The sequence below is a fragment of the Podarcis gaigeae genome (genome assembly GCF_964106915.1).
Source record: "Podarcis gaigeae genome assembly, chromosome: 2".
Classification (NCBI taxonomy): domain Eukaryota; kingdom Metazoa; phylum Chordata; class Lepidosauria; order Squamata; family Lacertidae; genus Podarcis; species Podarcis gaigeae.
Genome location: NC_139679.1, coordinates 7909874 through 7927213, shown reverse-complemented (window position 1 = coordinate 7927213; position 17340 = coordinate 7909874). Strand labels below are relative to the sequence as shown.

General features: G+C 47.7%; 2 protein-coding genes across 3 annotated transcripts in view; both read right to left on the bottom strand.

Moving 5' to 3' along the window:
* TFCP2 (transcription factor CP2) overlaps nt 1–3923 on the bottom strand; it is a 34531-nt gene extending 30608 nt beyond the window's left edge. The window contains exon 1 of the mRNA XM_083729457.1: nt 2982–3923. Coding sequence (XP_083585583.1) covers nt 2982–3103 — 122 coding nt within the window. The 5' untranslated portion in view covers nt 3104–3923. The remainder of the gene's footprint in view (nt 1–2981) is intronic.
* A 3590-nt stretch (nt 3924–7513) lies between these two features.
* POU6F1 (POU class 6 homeobox 1) overlaps nt 7514–17340 on the bottom strand; it is a 38641-nt gene continuing 28814 nt past the window's right edge. For both annotated transcript variants that reach the window (XM_083729419.1, XM_083729420.1), the window contains exons 6-11: nt 15585–15823; nt 14050–14178; nt 12916–13143; nt 11339–11477; nt 10609–10783; nt 7514–8445 (exon numbers count right to left, since the gene is read on the bottom strand). In XM_083729419.1, coding sequence (XP_083585545.1) covers nt 8100–8445; nt 10609–10783; nt 11339–11477; nt 12916–13143; nt 14050–14178; nt 15585–15823 — 1256 coding nt within the window. In that variant the 3' untranslated portion in view covers nt 7514–8099. The remainder of the gene's footprint in view (nt 8446–10608; nt 10784–11338; nt 11478–12915; nt 13144–14049; nt 14179–15584; nt 15824–17340) is intronic.

Here is a 17340-nt window from a genome sequence, read left to right as displayed (position 1 = left end):
TCTGGCCCATTATGTTTGAACAGGATTAGTATCAGAAGGCGTTTTTAAAGACATTTTCAGTAAAGCAGTTTCCGTATTCTGCCTCCTTCAGTAAGCAGCAGTCAGGAAAGAGCTGTAAAAGTATACCTACCCAACCTATGAGGCAGCTTTATTTCTGAAGTTAAGCCAGCATACATGTAACCATTCTAAAATTGATGACATCAATCAATCAATCAATCAATCAATCAATCAATCAGATGCAGATTGTGAAGATCACCCCCTGTTTCTATGTAGCTAACTATCAGAGCATACTCCACTGAGGGGAGGTAGTTCTGCATCTAGAGTGACTGAACAAGAGGAATCGCATAAGGCAGACACAGGACATGAATTACCGTTTTTCCCCCTCACTTTATAGACTCACTTTTTCCCTCCTAAAAAGTAAGGGGAAATGTGTGTGCGTCTTATGGAGCGAATGCAGGCTGCGCAGCTATCCCAGAACAGCAAGAGGGATCGCTGCTTTTGCTGCGCAGCGATCCCTCTTGTTGTTCTGGCTTCTGAGATTCAGAATATTTTTTTTCTTGTTTTCCTCCTCCAAAAACTTATGGGGCGAAAAATACGGTGCTTAGCTTCCGGGGAATCTAAAAAGCAGCCTTCACCATGTGTGGGCTTTGGGGACTCAATTCTCTTGGTACACTAATGGACCCCAGTAAAAAAAGGTAAAAAAAGCACTTCAGGAAAGTCCCAAATGTGCTCAGTTAGAATGAGGGTAGCTGCCCTTACATCTAATAACTACACCTGACTACTTCCCACCCACACAGAGGTAGTTATAGAAAACAAGCTTAAAGCTTCAATAATCCTTGGTCTGTACACCACATAAAAGTGGCATTGGATTCATTCTCACTGAACAGCAGATCCAGGGCACTAGTGTACAGAACTCAAAAAATGCAAAAAAAGCAACCCAAGGGATGGAGGGACTCTCCCAGGGAAGGAAGGTTGTAATGTTTGGAGCTAATTTTTAGTTCAGAAAAAAAGCAAGTGTGAGGGTATCAAGAACATTATAGGAATGTTTAAAATTATGCATGGCATAAGGAAAGTGGATAGCCAGGACTTCTCTCATAATAATAGAAGTTGGGGACACTTGGTTTCAAGACAGATGCGAGGACAGATTTATTCACGTGGAAACTAGCTAAACTGTGGCATTTGCTATCATAAAATACAGTGGTGGCCACTACACTGGATAGCTTTAAAAGGAGATCATGAAGGATAAGTCTATCAATGTCTACTAGTCATATCTCCCGGTATGCCTCACGGAGGACCTCAAGGTCCATAAATAGCAACACCCTAGAGGTCCCGGGCCCTAAGGAAGTCAATTAGCCTCAACCAGAGTCAGGGCCTTTTCAACACTGGCTCCAGCCTGGTGGAATGCTCTGCCTCATGAGACCAGGGCCCTGCAGGATCTGAGTTCTTTCCGCCTGGCCTGTAAGACAGAGTTGTTCCGCCTGGCCTTTGGCTTGGAATCAATCTGATTCCCTCCCTCTCTTTCTTTTTTCCTTTCTCCTTCTGTGTTGGAACTCCTATTTGGGGACTTCCCTGGCTTTTTTCTGGCCCATGTAGGATAGTTAGCCTTGGTGAAGATTTGACGTTTTTATCCCCCCAAAAGTTTTTGATTGAGTTGCACTGAAATGAGGCTGCATTTTAATGTTTTAATGTTTTGTTTTAATTTTGTTTTTTAAGCTGTATTCTAATCAACTGCTTTTATATTTGGTGTTAGCTGCCCTGAGGCCGGTCTTGGCTGGGGAGGGCGGGGTATAAATAAAATTTATTATTATTACTATAGTCATTATGTTTTTTTAGCTCCAGTATTAAGAGGTTTGCCTCCAGTACCAGCAGCTGCCGATTTCAAACAGATTACCATTTCCCTCAGGTGCTGCTCATGGGTTTCCCAGAGGCTTCTGCTGGCCGCTGTGATGACACCATGTTCAACTAGATAGGCCTTTCATCTGATCCAGCAGTGTTCCTATGATGTCTATGTCTACTTCCTCCATCCATTATCAAATAGCAGCAGGTGACCAACACAAAAACATGTGATCTGCCCAATCCTTCCTTTTATGAAGCAGTCTATCCAAGATGGCAGCCTGAATGGCTGCATCTTACTCGCAAGAAAGAAAAATTGTGGAAGTCAGATTCAGAAAGTCAGCCATCAATACAGTATGGTTAATGCATTCTGAAATCCAACTAGGTGTCCAACAAGTTATGCAGTGAAAGGAAGAAAGTTACATTTTGATGACATGAATGTGAACAGTTACTTCGGGAAGTAATAGTAGGCTCTACAGTTTCCATAAAAAGCACTTGTTTTAAACAATCCTATTGCTATGAAGAAAAATCCTGGGCAAGCTATACAAGATAATCACTCTAAATAAAGTGCAAATTTGATGTTCATTACCAAGTTTTAATTCTTACAGTACTGATTAATGCAAGAGCAACATGTTAGGAATCAAACTATTCAGGATAAAAGTATGATCAACTCAAGATCAAGCTTAACCTTGCTACGAGATTGACACATGTGCAGCTTATTATGACAGTCTTACAATCTATGGATTTATCTATTTTACAACTTGGTAAAACTGCTTGTTTTGTAAACCCCACTTTCATTCAGCAAGCTACAGCAAGTTATGGGGATGTGTAGTTTGCATAACAGATTAATGTCCCCCCATAATTTTAGAGGAAGACATGACAACATACAGTATTTTCATAATACACCCTCCTGACAAAAGGACATCACATGGTGCAAGCAGGAAGCAGCGGCTCATAGGATACTGGACCAAAAGTAATATGAGATGCCATTTGGTTCAATTACACTCCAGGCACCAGACACAGAGACGAAAAGTGACACATGCCAGTTCAGCCTTCCCAAATAAATATTTCAGAACTCAGCCCTTTGAGGAGCTCCATCAATCAGATGGATATCCTTCCAAAAAGTCAGAGCAATTTCCCTTCCTTACCTCATGCTGTAAGCACCAGCGCCCAGCTCCTGGCCAATTCCTGAGAGGCTGGCATCGAAGTCCTGAACCAGGCCGGACTCGATAACTTCGTCCGCGAGGGGCAGCTTCAGAGCCCAAGCCATCTTTGCACAGCACCTCGGGGGCTGACTAGCCTCGGGCAGAGAGAGAAAGTGGGGGGGACGGGGGCTCCTCCAGGAAGACTCACATACACGCCAGGATGGCCCCGGGCAGCTTTCCAGGCACCATTACCTATCACAGAGAGCCTCCCCTTCAGACGAACACCGGCCACGTGGAGGGGAACCCCAACGGCCAAACACCACCCATCTTGAGGGGTTGGGCGGCAGCCCTGCTTAGCACCCCCCCCGCCTTTGCAAAACAACCCCCCCCCCGCCTGAACCCCTTTGGGCTGCTAGGGACCCCCCCAGCTACGTTTTCTCACGAGGCAGGCAAGCAGCTTTCAGGGAGCGCGAGTGAGGGAGAAGTCTTGGGCGCCCCAAACTCGACCCCCCCTCAGCGACCCCGACTGTGGCTAACAACCCGTGTCGCCTCACGACGACCCCCTTCCAGAAGAGGGTCTTCTCTCCCCACCGCCGCCGCCACCACGTGGAGCCAAACACGCCCTCCGGCTCCCGCCGCCCGAGGACGCGGGAGAAGCCCAAGCAGCTCCCTCAGGCGGCGCTTTCCCGTGAGGCAAGCGTCCCCTCAGCCCCACACGGCGGAGCCCGGCCGCCCTCGCTCGCCCCCGCCGGCGCCCTCCCCGCCCCCGCCGCCTAACCCGCGCGCGCGAGGAAGCTGCCCAGCCGAGCCGCGCTCGCTCCCGCCGCCGCCAGCCCCGAGGCCTCCTCCAACATGGAGGCGGCAGGAGGGAGATAAAGAGACAGACAGAGAGAGAGAGAGAGAGAGAGAAAGGCAGACAACTCCGCTACACACGCAGAAGCCCGGCCGGGAAAGCGACCCGCCCCGCAGCCAACCACGGCCCTCCTCCCTGCCCACTCCTCCCCTCAGCCAATCGCAGGGCAGGAGCGAGGAGGCCTCTCTCGACCCATAGGCCGGGTCGCAGAAAGGGGCGGGGCCTCGAAGGTGGTTATTTGGGTGCCCGGCGCAGAAGCGTGGGTTGAGAGGAGCGGGGCTTTTCCGCGCTTGCGTGCGTTGGGATGGAGAGAGGGAGGGAGAGAGGGTGCCTAGGTGCGCGCGTGCGCGTTGGGTTCCCGCTCCCCCTCGTGGCACCCTTTAAATGCTGGAGCGGGCGAGGTGCAGCGCGGTTGTGCTGACCGAGTCCGGGATGCGCAGGGCCTGAACCTGCTTGCGCACTTACTCGGAAGACAGCCCCATGGTGTTCATTGCGGGGTTTATTTTTTTTAATTAGAATAACAGAATTGTAAAGTTGGAAGGGATCCCGGAAGTCATCTGGGTCAACCCCCTGCAGTGCAGGAATTATAACACATGGTTTCTCATCCAACTTGAAACCATATCAGACCCTGCTTAGCTCTGCAAATGCACTAGCAGTTTTATTGCTGCACCACTAATTATTTGCCAAGGTACACCTAAATCCACAACCTTGACCCCACTTAGCTAGGAATGTGCATCATCCAAATTCAGTTTAGTTATTATCAGGGCTTTTTCCCCAGCCAGAGCTCACGGGAGCTCAGTTCCAGGCATATATATGTAACTAAACCATATTTAATAAAGACACCACAGTCTCCGCTGTGCCTCCTCTGCAAAAGGAAACATGAACCCTGGGTGAGTGCCTGGAACCTGTGAATTCTCACCCTGCTTGCAGATTGGGGTGGCATGCAAAAGTATCTTCCCACACCTGACTAAGGGATCAAAGAAGGCATCTGGTCTGGCGAGAGGATCGCTTTATTTCAGGCCTGTTCCTCCACAGGCCTCCTCCTCCTATGTCCTAGATTACTCTCAACTATATGAGCCTTCCTTCTGTAGGCCTCCTCTCCTAGGATGCCTGGCTTCTGTGCTATTGGTCTCAGCAGGTTTAAGTCCAGGACTCCTATGTCTTCCTGTGGAGTAAGGGGGCTGAGTAGACATGGCTGTTCCCTTTGGCCCCACGCTAATGGAGTTCAGAGGAACAGCCTCAAGAGAGCCTTTGTCAGGAGACAGATAGGTAGCCGTGTTGGTCTGCCATAGTCAAAACAAAAAAAATTCCTTCCAGTAGCACCTTAAGTTGGTCTTTAAGGTGCTACTGGAAGGAATTTTTTTTGTTTTGTCAGGAGAGTAAGAGAAAAGCCTCCTTTTATTGGCACACAGGAATGCCCCCCCCCCCCATAGAGGGCTAGCTAATTTAGCCTGTTTCTCTGCTCCCTTGGAAGTGTTTTAATGATTGGGCACCTCCTTCTTCAGCCTTGAATCAGTGTACATCTTGTCAGCTTGTTATCTATTATTGCCTGATGCTGCCACCTACTGATTGTAGCTGTCTTGTCTCCACTTCCCACAGGGAAGAAAAGGCGGGGGGGGGGGGACTAGTGTGTTAGGAAGAACAAATGCAGTGGTACCTCGGGTTAAGTACTTAATTCGTTCCAGAGGTCCGTTCTTAACCTGAAACTGTTCTTAACCTGAAGCACCACTTTAGTTAATGGGGCCTCCCGCTGCCACCGCGCCACCAGAGCACGATTTCTGTTCTCATACTGAAGCAAAGTTCTTAACCTGAAGCACTATTTCTGGGTTGGCGGAGTCTGTAACCTGAAGCGTATGTAAGCCAAGGTACCACTGTACTGAGATTCAGAGAAAGATTCCAAAAGCACAGCTTCAAGACTGTGCTATGGATGTAGCACTTGTGTTCTTCAGCTCTTCTTCAGTTACAAGGTCACAACTGTGCTTTGAAAAGACAGGCTCTCACATCCTACCAACCTCAACCCATGTAAAGCACATCTATTCGCCACAAGGAGCCCCTGCTGGACCGAGTACAGTCCTGGCAATGGAAAAGCAGAACATACAGCATAAGATCAGCCCAAAATGTCAGCATTCAAGCCTCTGGGAAGCTTACAAGCATGGAATATTTGTGACAGCTTTTCATGCCTGCAGCTCCAGGTGTTCAGAGGCAGGGCCAGTTCTTGGGAAAGGTGCACACCTTGAGCACCCTTCCTGAATGAATCCACCTTCTCTAGCTCCAACTCATTCATCTTCCCAGTTTGCCCGCTCTACAGGTTTCGGGTTCAGTTCCAGGAGACACAACTGAATAATGCCTTGCTTCCGTTTGAGATGGGATGAAGAATTACCGAGGCATGCTTGAAAACATATTCTCTAACCCAGTGTCTGTGTCAATGAGCGCTGGGTCCAGGGTCAAATCTTGACTGATGACGTGCCTGCATATATCAATTCCCTGCCAACCATGCGCAGCTGCCACATGCAGACTGAATGCTGCACACATTGGCAAATGGTCAAAACACAAATGTCGGCACTGGCAGCATGAAACCTGCTGGTTATGAGCAGGGCCTCATCCTGGGAGATGGCCCTCAGTGGTCTCCTTTGCTGATTCAGGCTCTTATCTAAGAGAGGGAGAGAAACCCGTGCAGCCAGCCCACAAGCCCCTTCTTATACTGTGCAATTGAAGAAGCCACCCTTTACTTTTAAAAGCGGAAGGTGAGCAAAGGAGGACCATCTTGAAAAATCCTGGTTCAGGGGGAGGTGAAGATTAACATGTGACGATTAACTTTGCTTCAAAGTTTTGATTACAGTGGTACCGAAGGTTACATACGCTTCAGGTTACATACGCTTCATGTTACAGACTCCGCTAACCCAGAAATAGTGCTTCAGGTTAAGAACTTTGCTTCAGGATGAGAACAGAAAGCGTGCTCCGGCAGCGCGGCAGCAGCAGGAGGCCCCATTAGCTAAAGTGGTGCTTCAGGTTAAGAACAGTTTCAGGTTAAGAACGGACCTCGGGAACAAATTAAGTACTTAACCCGAGGTACCACTGTATTATCATTTGTGTATGAGCCACATTCCAAATCAAGGATTCAGCCTTACTCCAACAGCCATGATCACTTCTGTGTGGAAGATGACATTTGACACCATACATTGCAGCACACTGCGTATGCCAAACAAGCCCTCATGCACACCCCTTGGTTTTTATGCGTCCTCTCTGCTGCCGGGCTTGCGGTGCTAGAGGAAGAGAAGGCAGCCGCAGCCAGTCCCTTTGCCCAGATCCTACTTGACAAGGATTTAGAACCAAGATCATCTGCCCAGGAATTTAGACAGCCTAGAAGTGTCCCAGTTTGGGAAGTCATGCTCTACAAACGTCTGCCTTTCTTCGCATAGAGTTTCCTTGCAATTCCAAAAGGCACCTGTGTTTGATGCTACTGGCATTTGGCACCACCCCAGTGCTGAAGTGTGGTTCCCACAGAACAGAAGGGCAGGAGAAGAGTGCCTGATCCCTGCCTCCCTCTCCCTTCCCAGCACGACTTTGGAGGGGCCGATATGAACCCGTTCAGCAAATCCCGTCTGCAATCGCCAAAACTGTCACTTTTTAAAACAAGGTTAGCAGCAGACCCAGGGGTCTTAAAGAGGAATAATAATAATAATTTTCTTCAGTGAATAAAAAGTCTTTTAGTTTAATAGTGCTCTGTATAATAATAATAATAATATTCACAAGAAAAAGGAGATATAAATTATGCCACTATTCTGCGTAGATGTTGTTAAACTGGGCCTGTTACCAGATATGAAGAGATAAAAGTGTCCATGAAAATAGGTTGAAGTGAAATAGGGTTTCACACATTCTCCTTGAAATGAATTTCTGGTGGGTGCTATTCTGCTGCCATCCCTAACGCTATCTTTTAAAAAAACAAAAAACACAGGAAGTCCTTCAGAAAACCAAAACCCTGATAATGTTTTGTCTGACACAGTAAGAAGCTAAATGCGTATGTATTCCTAAAACCCTTCACAGCTCCAGTACAACACTCAGGAAGGAAGGACACGGCTGACATTTACACGATTTAGGTCATGTGAGGGGTGGGGAAAGGCTGGGACACATTGAAACCAGAGGAAAGCCCATATCTCACTCCTTCCGCTCCAGTCTTTACTGTCAAAAGGGTCAGCAGGTGCAGGGAAATATTCACCACAAAGTGCTCACAGCAGCAACGCACAGGGTACGCAAGAGGCTTGACGCCTTCAAGGGATCTGGAAGACGTTGAGTTTGCTGGTGTTTTTGAGAGTCTGTCGCCGGTTGCAGAACCAGACCCGGACCACCTCCCGGTCGTAGTTGAGCTCCTTGGCGATCTCCGTGATCTCCTGGCCCGTGGGCAAGGCATTCTTCTCAAAGTAGGCGTTGAGGGCCTCGATGGCCTGCGGCGTGAAGGACGTGCGGCGCTTGCGCTTCTTGGACGGCTCGCCGCCCACAAACTCCATCAGGTTCTGCTGGCCCTCCTGGTTCCGAAGCTCGGCCTCGCTCAGCCATTTCTCCAGCACGGGCTTCAGCTTCTGGGCGCTCTTGGGAGTGATGTCCAACTTTTCGAACCTGAAAAGCCAGCAAAGGACCATTGAGGAGCACTGAAGAGTTCCTACGGAAACCTGAACTAAAGGTTAGCAAGATGCTAAAGGTCCCATCTTGAGTCCCTCTGGTGTCTCAATAGTAGGGCTGGGAATGTCCCCTGCCTGAAACCTTGCAGAACTGCTGCCAGTCAGTGTAAAGGTAAAGGGACCCCTGACCATTAGGTCCAGTCGCAGATGACTCTGGGGTTGTGGCTCTCATCTCGCTTTATTGGCCGAGGGAGCCGGCATACAGCTTCTGGGTCATGTGGCCAGCATGACTAAGCCGCTTCTGGCGAACCAGAGCAGTGCATGGAAACACCGTTTACCTTCTCGCTGGAGCGATACCTACTTATCTACTTGCACTTTGACGTGCTTTCAAACTGCTAGGTTGGCAGGAGCAGGGACCGGTCAACGGGAGCTCGCCCCGTGGCGGGGATTCGAACCCCTGACCTTCTGATCGGCAAGTCCTAGGCTCTGTGGTTTAACCCACAGTGCCACCTGCATCCCTGCCAGTCCATGTAGACAGTACTGAGTTTGGTGGGCCAAATGGTCTGACTCAGTAGAAGGCAGCTTCCTATGCAACTGGCTAGACTGCTCTTCCCCTCCATTATAAGGGGCACCAACCCATTAGCCCAGAGCAGAACTCAAAATGGGAATATTTTGTTAAAATGGGGGGGGGGGGTGTTATGGTCACCTGATGTTCTGACAAGGTTGCCAATACCATTCGGGGACTTCCCATCAAGATGGTGCCAAGTTGGGTGTGCTCAGCTGAGTTCCACAGGCTATTTTTTAGCGGTTTGACTGGGATTGCTTGTTGGTTTCTTGGTTTCTCTTTTATTAGGCCCTTTTATGTGCCCCCTCAACCCCCAGGAGCCAGCATTGTAAATCAGTTTTAAGGGAGCCTTGCAGCAACCCCCGCCGCGGCATCCTTGGCAGTTACCTACAGGCTTATAAAACTAATTTTAAGGACTTTTTAACATTTCTTAACCTATTCAATCTTTATAAATTTTAACCTTTCAACTCCCCAAATCCTTTAAAATATTCTTAAATACTTTTCAGGTTTATACATTTCATTAGTTTTACAATCAATTTAACTTTTCAAAGTTAGACTTCCTTTCCCCTCTTTCTGCAGTTCCTTAATTTTTTTAATATCTTCTGCATATCCAAATTAATTTAATTTGCTCATCTACTTTAAATATATACTCTTATGAAACTGCAGGTTACTACAATAATCCTGCTAATGTTTTTATCTGTTTGCAATTTATCTGTAAATATTCAGTAAACCAGTATAAATAAAGAATAAATGAAAACTCTTTCTCTCTATATATATTTTCTTAAATACTTTCAAATACAGTGGTACCTTGGTTCTCAAACGCCTTGGTACTTAAACAACTTGGAACCCAAACACTGCAAACCCGGAAGCAAGTGTGTGAAGTTTTTCTGGAAGCTGAGTGTGCTCCGTTTTGAGTGCCACACTTCCATTTTGAGTGTTACGCTGAGGTCTGTCTGTTTTTGCTATTTATTTTGCATTTTAGTTTTTGCGGCTTTTTTGTTTTGTTTTTGTGACTGTGTGGAACCTACAGTAGTTCAGCTACTGATTGATTGACTGATTGTGTCACTGTAGTACATTGTTTATTGCTTTCATTTTATGGATCAATGGTCTTGTTAGATAGTAATATTCATGTTAAATTGCTGTTTTAGGGGTTGTTTTTAAAAGTCTGGAACAGATTAATCCATTTTGCATTCGTTGCTATGGGAAAGCGCACCTTGGTTTTGGAACGCTTTGGTTTTGGAACGGACTTCCGGAACGGATTAAGTTTGAGAACCAAGGTACCACTGTACTTTTAAGGCTGGGGGAAGCCAATGAGGCTGGAGACAGAGGATGATTCAGCATTCTCAGTGTTCCTGGGGTGAATGCAAGACACATGGCCATCTGATGACTGGCCATTATTTGATGGATTGCAAGCAGATTACCTTGAGATCGCACTGTTATATTTTAAGGGTGTATTCAAAGGGACTGGGAAATAGACAGGTACACCATTTATTTCAAATGCCCAATACTGGATCCCATGACTGTGCGGCAACCACACAGACTCAGTGGAGATGTCATGGATGAAGGAGCCCTGGGGAACGGCAACACCCATCTCACCTGCATATAGCCGACTGGCTGTACGCGGGTCCTTCGGTAGCAGTCAACGCCTGCCCCACCTGCGTCTGCGTTAGACCCAGAGATAGGCGTCGGATCTTGAAGTTCTTGGCAAACTCTCTAATCTCCTCCAGGTTGATCCCGTCTTCGTCGCTTCCGCTGTTTGGAGGCTGAGGCTCTAAAGGGAGTGAAGAAGTAAAAAAGGAAAAAAAGGACCAGTAAGGAGATGCAATTTATGCCCTTGTCACGGTACATGGGGAAATCCTAACCCTATGCAGTTGCGGCTCCTGCAGCCAAGCACACAACAAATGCTGTCCACTGCAGTTGGTGGAAGAGTGGAGCACACACACCTGGACACCTTACACCACAAAGCAGGAACCCAGGAGAAGAGCCTGAGAAGGGTGCTGCTGCTGCTGTGTTGCAGCACCTAAAGGCTAATGCTGACAACAGGCCTCTTTAGGCTAAGCAGCCTCTTCTTCAGGCTAAGAGAGTTGTGCAGGTGTCTTAATTTTTATTACATTCCTATCCCACCTTTCTTGCATCGTGGAACCCAAGGCAACATCCCTGTGGTCCCCAGGTGGACACTGACCAGACGCAGACTGGCCTAGCTTCGGCCTCGTGGGTTGCAATGCTTTCTCGCCACACAAATTGGGCACTGGACCGTGAACCACTTCCCATTACCAGCCACCCCTCCACCTGCCTCCAAAGCCAAAGGGACCGCAGAGATGCTTACTGGAAACCAGCTGGCTGACAGTCGGAGTCTCTGAGCAGGTGATGGGGACAGGAGCAGAAGCTAGCTTGGATGCAGGGGGTGGGCTTGCAATGACTATGGTTGGCTGTGGCAGAGTTGGGGCGGGTTGAATTGGCTGGACCTGGCAAGGCAGCAAAAGAGAGTGACATTAAGAACGTGGTTTTTTATTATTATCAGAGACTGGGGGTTTTCATGAGCTGTGGGGCATGGCTTGATGAACAAACCTACCGTATTTTTTGCTCTATAAGACTCACCTTTTCCCTTCTAAAAAGTAAGGGGAAATGTGTGTGCGTCTTATGGAGCGAATGCAGGCTGCGCAGCTATCCCAGCAGCCAGAACAGCAAGAGGGATTGCTGCTTTCACTGCGCAGCGATCCCTCTTGCTGTTCTGGCTTCTGAGATTCAGAATATTTTTTTTCTTGTTTTCCTCCTCCAAAAAGTAGGTGCGTCTTGTAGTCTGGTGCGTCTTATAGAGCAAAAAATATGGTAATTAGCAAGGACTGTGTGCAGTCCTGGTGACTCAAGGAAGATCAAACACACAATCAGAATCATGCAAACTAATATGCCTGTCATTTGCTAAATTTGCCCAATGCATACAGCTTGAGCAAAAGCTATATTCCTCCACCTGGAAGCCCTGTCCCCTCTGATACAAATTAGAATGAAAGCAGATGTGATATAAACATATGTCACAGCAAGTGTCTGATCTGCAGGATGAACCCTGCATCTTCTCACTACTGAAACGGCAATCAAAACATCAACTCAGCCACTAGTTTTGTCCCTTCCTTCAGGTTTCCAGAGGGATAACCATCTTTCTTTTACTGTTCTGTCCTAGCGGTGTGGTTTTTTATTATTATTAAAAAAGAAACTTTAAAAACTGAAAATCTGTTCAAGGGACCTTGGGGTGGCAGTGGATATGTGCTTTTTAGTGACATCACAGGCAGCAGCCAATCAGTGCCATGCACATCTGCCTTCAGCTGCAAAACTAGTAGAGTCTGTTTTTCCAGAGCTTGGTCTTGCGAAGAAAAGGCGCACTCAGTTCGAATGCAGTGAGGGGGTTGCTAAAGAGACCCACTGGTTCTAAAAAGACGACATGTCTGTCTTCACCCTCAGTCAGGATGAGGTTATGTGAACCTGCCTCATGCTCACACATTGCATCAATGAATAACTGAAACACCCAGTGATGGCTAAGACCATTGACTGGCGTGTACATATGAGTTGTCACAGATTGACACAAACATTTATTCGTAGTGCCTTGAAATTTGTACTGCCTCAAATAACACTTTACAATGGAGTCGTTTCATACATTTCAACCGCCAAGCCAACAAGGGTACAGGTCACCAGAATCTCAAGCGTCATTATTTAATTACCCACACCATAACCCACTTCACTCAGGAAGGTCCTCCAGCCTCCTGAAAGGCTTTTTAACTCCTGTAAGTGGTTTTTAGGACCACTTTCATTTCCTCCCCCCTTTATATGGGTGCCCCATGCATGCCGGCTTGCTATCCTTCTGCTGCAGTGGTTTCCCCTAAGAATCAGCTGTCCTTGCTAGCTGCAGCTCACCTCACTCTTTGCTGGAGTTTCTGGCGTGCTAGGTTTTCTAACAGCTGCCGCTGTCGCTGTCTGGATGGTGCTGCTAGCCAAGGTGGCAATGACCTGGCCTTGGGCATTCAAAAGCAGCTGCGGCGTCACTGCCTGCAGCTGCAGGTTCTGTGCTGGCAATGTAGCAGGGGCGACGTTGGCTGTAGCAATTCCAGCTGGGTTCACCACCCACGGAAGAGTCCCAATGACCTGGAAGAGAGAAGGAAAGATGCATTAGGAATGCAGAGCAAAGGTTCTCAAATCTCTCCCCCTCGCCTTTGCAGGGTTGGAGGACGGCAGGACAAAAGTGACAGTGCTATGAGAAACAAAAGGAGGGGGTGGAAGAGTTTGCAGAATAGGGAGACTTTCAACTACTCATGGGCTGAGTCAAACTTGTGCAATTTACACATCATATTTCCCCCCCTATTGTGATGCTTTAAATGTGTGTTCATAGCCGAAAATAGTTCAGTGTGGTTTAAAACAGAGAATAAAAAGGTAAAGGTAAAGGACCCCTGACAGTTAAGTCCAGTCGCGAACGACTCTGGGGTTGCGGCGCTCATCTCGCTTTACTGGCCGAGGGAGCTGATGTTTGTCCGCAGACAGTTTTTCCAGGTCATGTGGCCAGCATGACTAAGTCACTTCTGGAGAAACCAGAGCAGCGCACGGAAACACCGTTTACCTTCCCGCCGGAGTGGTACCTATTTATATACTTGCACTGGCATGCTTTCAAACTGCTAGGCTGGCAGGAGCTGGGACCGAGCAATGAGAGCTCACCCCGTCACAAGGATTCGAACCGCCGACCTTCGGATCGGCAAGCCCAAGAGGCTCGGTGGTTTAGACCACAGCGCCGCCACCCCCCAAAAAAGCAGAGAATACCAACAATTAAAACTCCACCCAGCAGCCTTTTCACTTCTGCCAGTTTTTCACTGTTTGTAAGCTGCCTTGATCAAAGAATAGTGAAACTGAAAGTTACATAAACAAATAAAACATTTAAGAAAACACCGTATTTTCTTTAAATAGGAGGTCACTTAACACCCATTCCTGTGCCCCTTAGTAGTGCAAGAGGTCCAGGTCTACTGTGGCTTTGATTGGGTTCTGGAGTCAAATGGCACTTACTTGTCCCTGAGCATTGGTCAGGATCTGTCCAGTTATCCCTTGCACACTAGGAATGGTGTTTGCAATTACTGGTGTAGCAGCCAGGGAGCTGAGGAGCTGTGTTTGGGCTCCCAGAGAAGCCGCACTGATCTGCAGGAGAAAACAGAAGCCAAGGATTGAATTACTCTGCATTCCCATTCACAGTGAGACTTATCTCTCTGCTTCAGCTGCCTCCCCTCCTTTTTCAGTATTGTGTATGTGATGTCCCAGTCTAAGCAATCCATTATTATGAAGCCCTTATCAAGAATACTGCGCATTCATGAAGAGGTCTGTTTGTATTGCAATCAGCCCCTGGCTTGCTGCCTGACCAGAGTAGCTGTCCTATCCATTAGTAGCATTAGTAGTACTACTGCACTGAAAGCACAAAACAACTTTAAAGTGTTGCTACACCACTATTTCCAATGTGCTTTGTTCAAGGGCAAAGATGTTTTCTGGGTGCTGAAGCAGCTAGTCATGCATTAAGTTACCCACTCTGAATTAAGACCAAAGACGGGTTGTGATGGGCAGTTTATGTCAGAGATGCTGACAGGCAGCTGGCTGGCCACTGTGAGACCAGGATGCTGGTCTAGGTGGGTCAGTCTTTATTATCGACATGGATTCATGGGGTGATTCCAAGGATGGCTTTGCACTAGTGCAGGGGTCGGCAAGGGTTATCTTGCCTGGGCCGGATTGGTCCTGCGGAGATCCCTCTGTGGGTCAGATTGCACGTGCGTGCACCCACGATTTTCAGCGTCTGCATGTGTGCAGATGCGATTTCCAGCACCTGCGTCGACGCGATTTCCGGTGCTGCGGAAGCAAGTCCCTGCGCTGGTTTAGCACAGTGCGTGAGTGGGCAGCTCGGTTTGGTGGCGGCTCGTGGGCCGGTCAAAGGACCTCCGCAGCCGCTTCCAGCCCATGGGCCTTAGGTTGCTGACCCCTGCACTAGTGGAAAGTGCCTGTCCCGGCACAGTAGGTGCAACCAGTTTTCACCAACCCCCCACCCTCCTCCACTGAAGCCCTCTGTGCTACATCTCACACTGCTCCAGTGGCTCCCCCAAGACCCAGAAGCAACTGTGGATGCTGCAGCAACTTGCACAAGAGCGTTTTCTGCTAACACAAAGCCTTTATTGATTGATTGATTGATTGATTGATTGATTGATTGATTGTATACCACCCTATACCCGTAGATCTCAGGGTGGTTCACAACATAGAATCATAATATAAAAAACCATTAGATACAATCCCATGGTATTTGTTCAGTATGTAAAGGAACCCCCCCCCCCCCAAAAAAAAGTTGCTGCTCACATTTATAACGGAAGCATATAATGAAAGAACTTCCTCTCTGTCAACATCAGAAGACAGGTAGCCTTAGCGCCAAACTACACTTGACCTCTCCCCGCTCCTTGCAGACCTCAGAGGAGATCAGAAGGATCTGTGGGCCCATTGACAACTTGTCCCTCCTGCCCCCATCCCCAATCTTCTGAGCTAGCTCTTCAGCGATGCTTCCAGCTCCTTACTATTCCAGGGTTAAAGGCAAATCCTGCTGGCTGAACTGTGATCTGGGTTGGCGTTTCCAAGGGCTTGGCGACAGGTGGTGTGGATGCTGCGGCCGGCTGCGGCAAAATGGCTGGCTGAGCCTGAGGCTGGAACACAGTCTGTGTTTGGGCTGGTGGCCGCGGCTGGACTGTTTGCTGCGCCTGGAGAGGCTGGGCTGGCTGCAAAGGGGCTTGTATTGCCGTGTTCAGCACTGCGGCAGCTGTAGGAGCAAGACAAGAACACTCAATATCGCCGCTATGCTTTGCCATTCTTTCTCCTGCCCTGTAAATCCAAACGGTCACATTGCTGGTTGCTTCAATCCGTGAAGTTACACCTCTACGTCTAAGGCCACGATCCTATACACACTTACCTGGAAATAAGTCCCATTGAACACAGTGGGGCTTACTTTTGAGTACGCACGTATAGGATTGTGCTGTAAAGCAGGCAAGCAAGCCATAAAGCTAAAGGAAAGAGCAGGTGTTTTATATCCAGAATGTTGCTGCTGCTGCAGCTGCACAGGATTGAGATAAAAGATGAGGTAGCATCTTTTATCATATCCAAATTGAGAATATGAAAGTTTGTGTGTTACACAGAAATCTGTATCACTACATCTTCCTTGCTCTCCCCTACTGCATGATAAAGCCAGGGCTTTCTGGAAGCCTCACAGTTGCTGTAGCAGCTGTCATAATTGATAGCCTCTACATCCACCAGGAGGCTTCAGATCACAGGCTCCTGTGTGAACGGCCCATCGGTGACAAGATGTGCCTGCAGAAGTAATATTGCCTTGACCATATTTTCCTCATTAAGCATCCCTGCCTTAGTACCCTCTCCTCATTAATTGTTATTCTCATACATACAACTTGGGACCAGGGTATCTAAAAGACCACCTTGGCCGTTTATCTGTGCAGGCAATGGCACTCATCAGATGGGGCACTGCTGAGAGCACCATGTGCCCAGAGGTACATCTAGCCTGTACTAGAAACCAGGCTTTTAGTGTTGCAGCTTCAGCTCTCTGGAATCAATTACCAGCCAAAATGAGACAGGGACCCAGCATCATGATGTTTAGGTGCTCACTGGAGATGTTTTTGTTTAAGAAGGCTTTCAGAATAAATTGCGTTATTGATCTTATAATTTTCTAAAACAGTTGTATTGTTTTTAGTACCCGTGTTTGTGTGTTTTAACCAGTTTTTACCTTGTACGCCATTTGGATGGCTTTTTAAAAATAATAATTTTTATTAGCTTTCAATTACAAGAAACCAAAATAAGCCTCATTTTATCCATATCAAATCACAATACCAAATCAAATATCAATTAATCAACTTTCCAAATGTATAATTTTGGTGGCCCCCTGTGTGCGAGAATTACAGGTTTGATCACTTCTTTTCATTCTGCCCATTTTGATGGCTTTAAGCTATGAAGCAGTCTGTAAATTGGTTAAATAAATAGACAAAACCACTGACTGTAACAACAGCCTCTCTTAAATGACATTGGGGGTTTGGGGTTGGGAGACAAGCATGGAATCAGCTGCTCTGAAACTGACTAGACACACTGCACTGTAATCTACTGAACATGCTCACGGACTGCTACTGAATTTGCTGCGTACCTGGCCGGGGGCCGCTTTGATGGAGGCCCTCAGCTTCCAGGGGATCCCTCATTCATTTCAGAAGAGGTAACAGATATGAAAATGTTATCTAGTTTGCTCAACTAAAGCTAGCAGATGAACTCATCAACGGGATG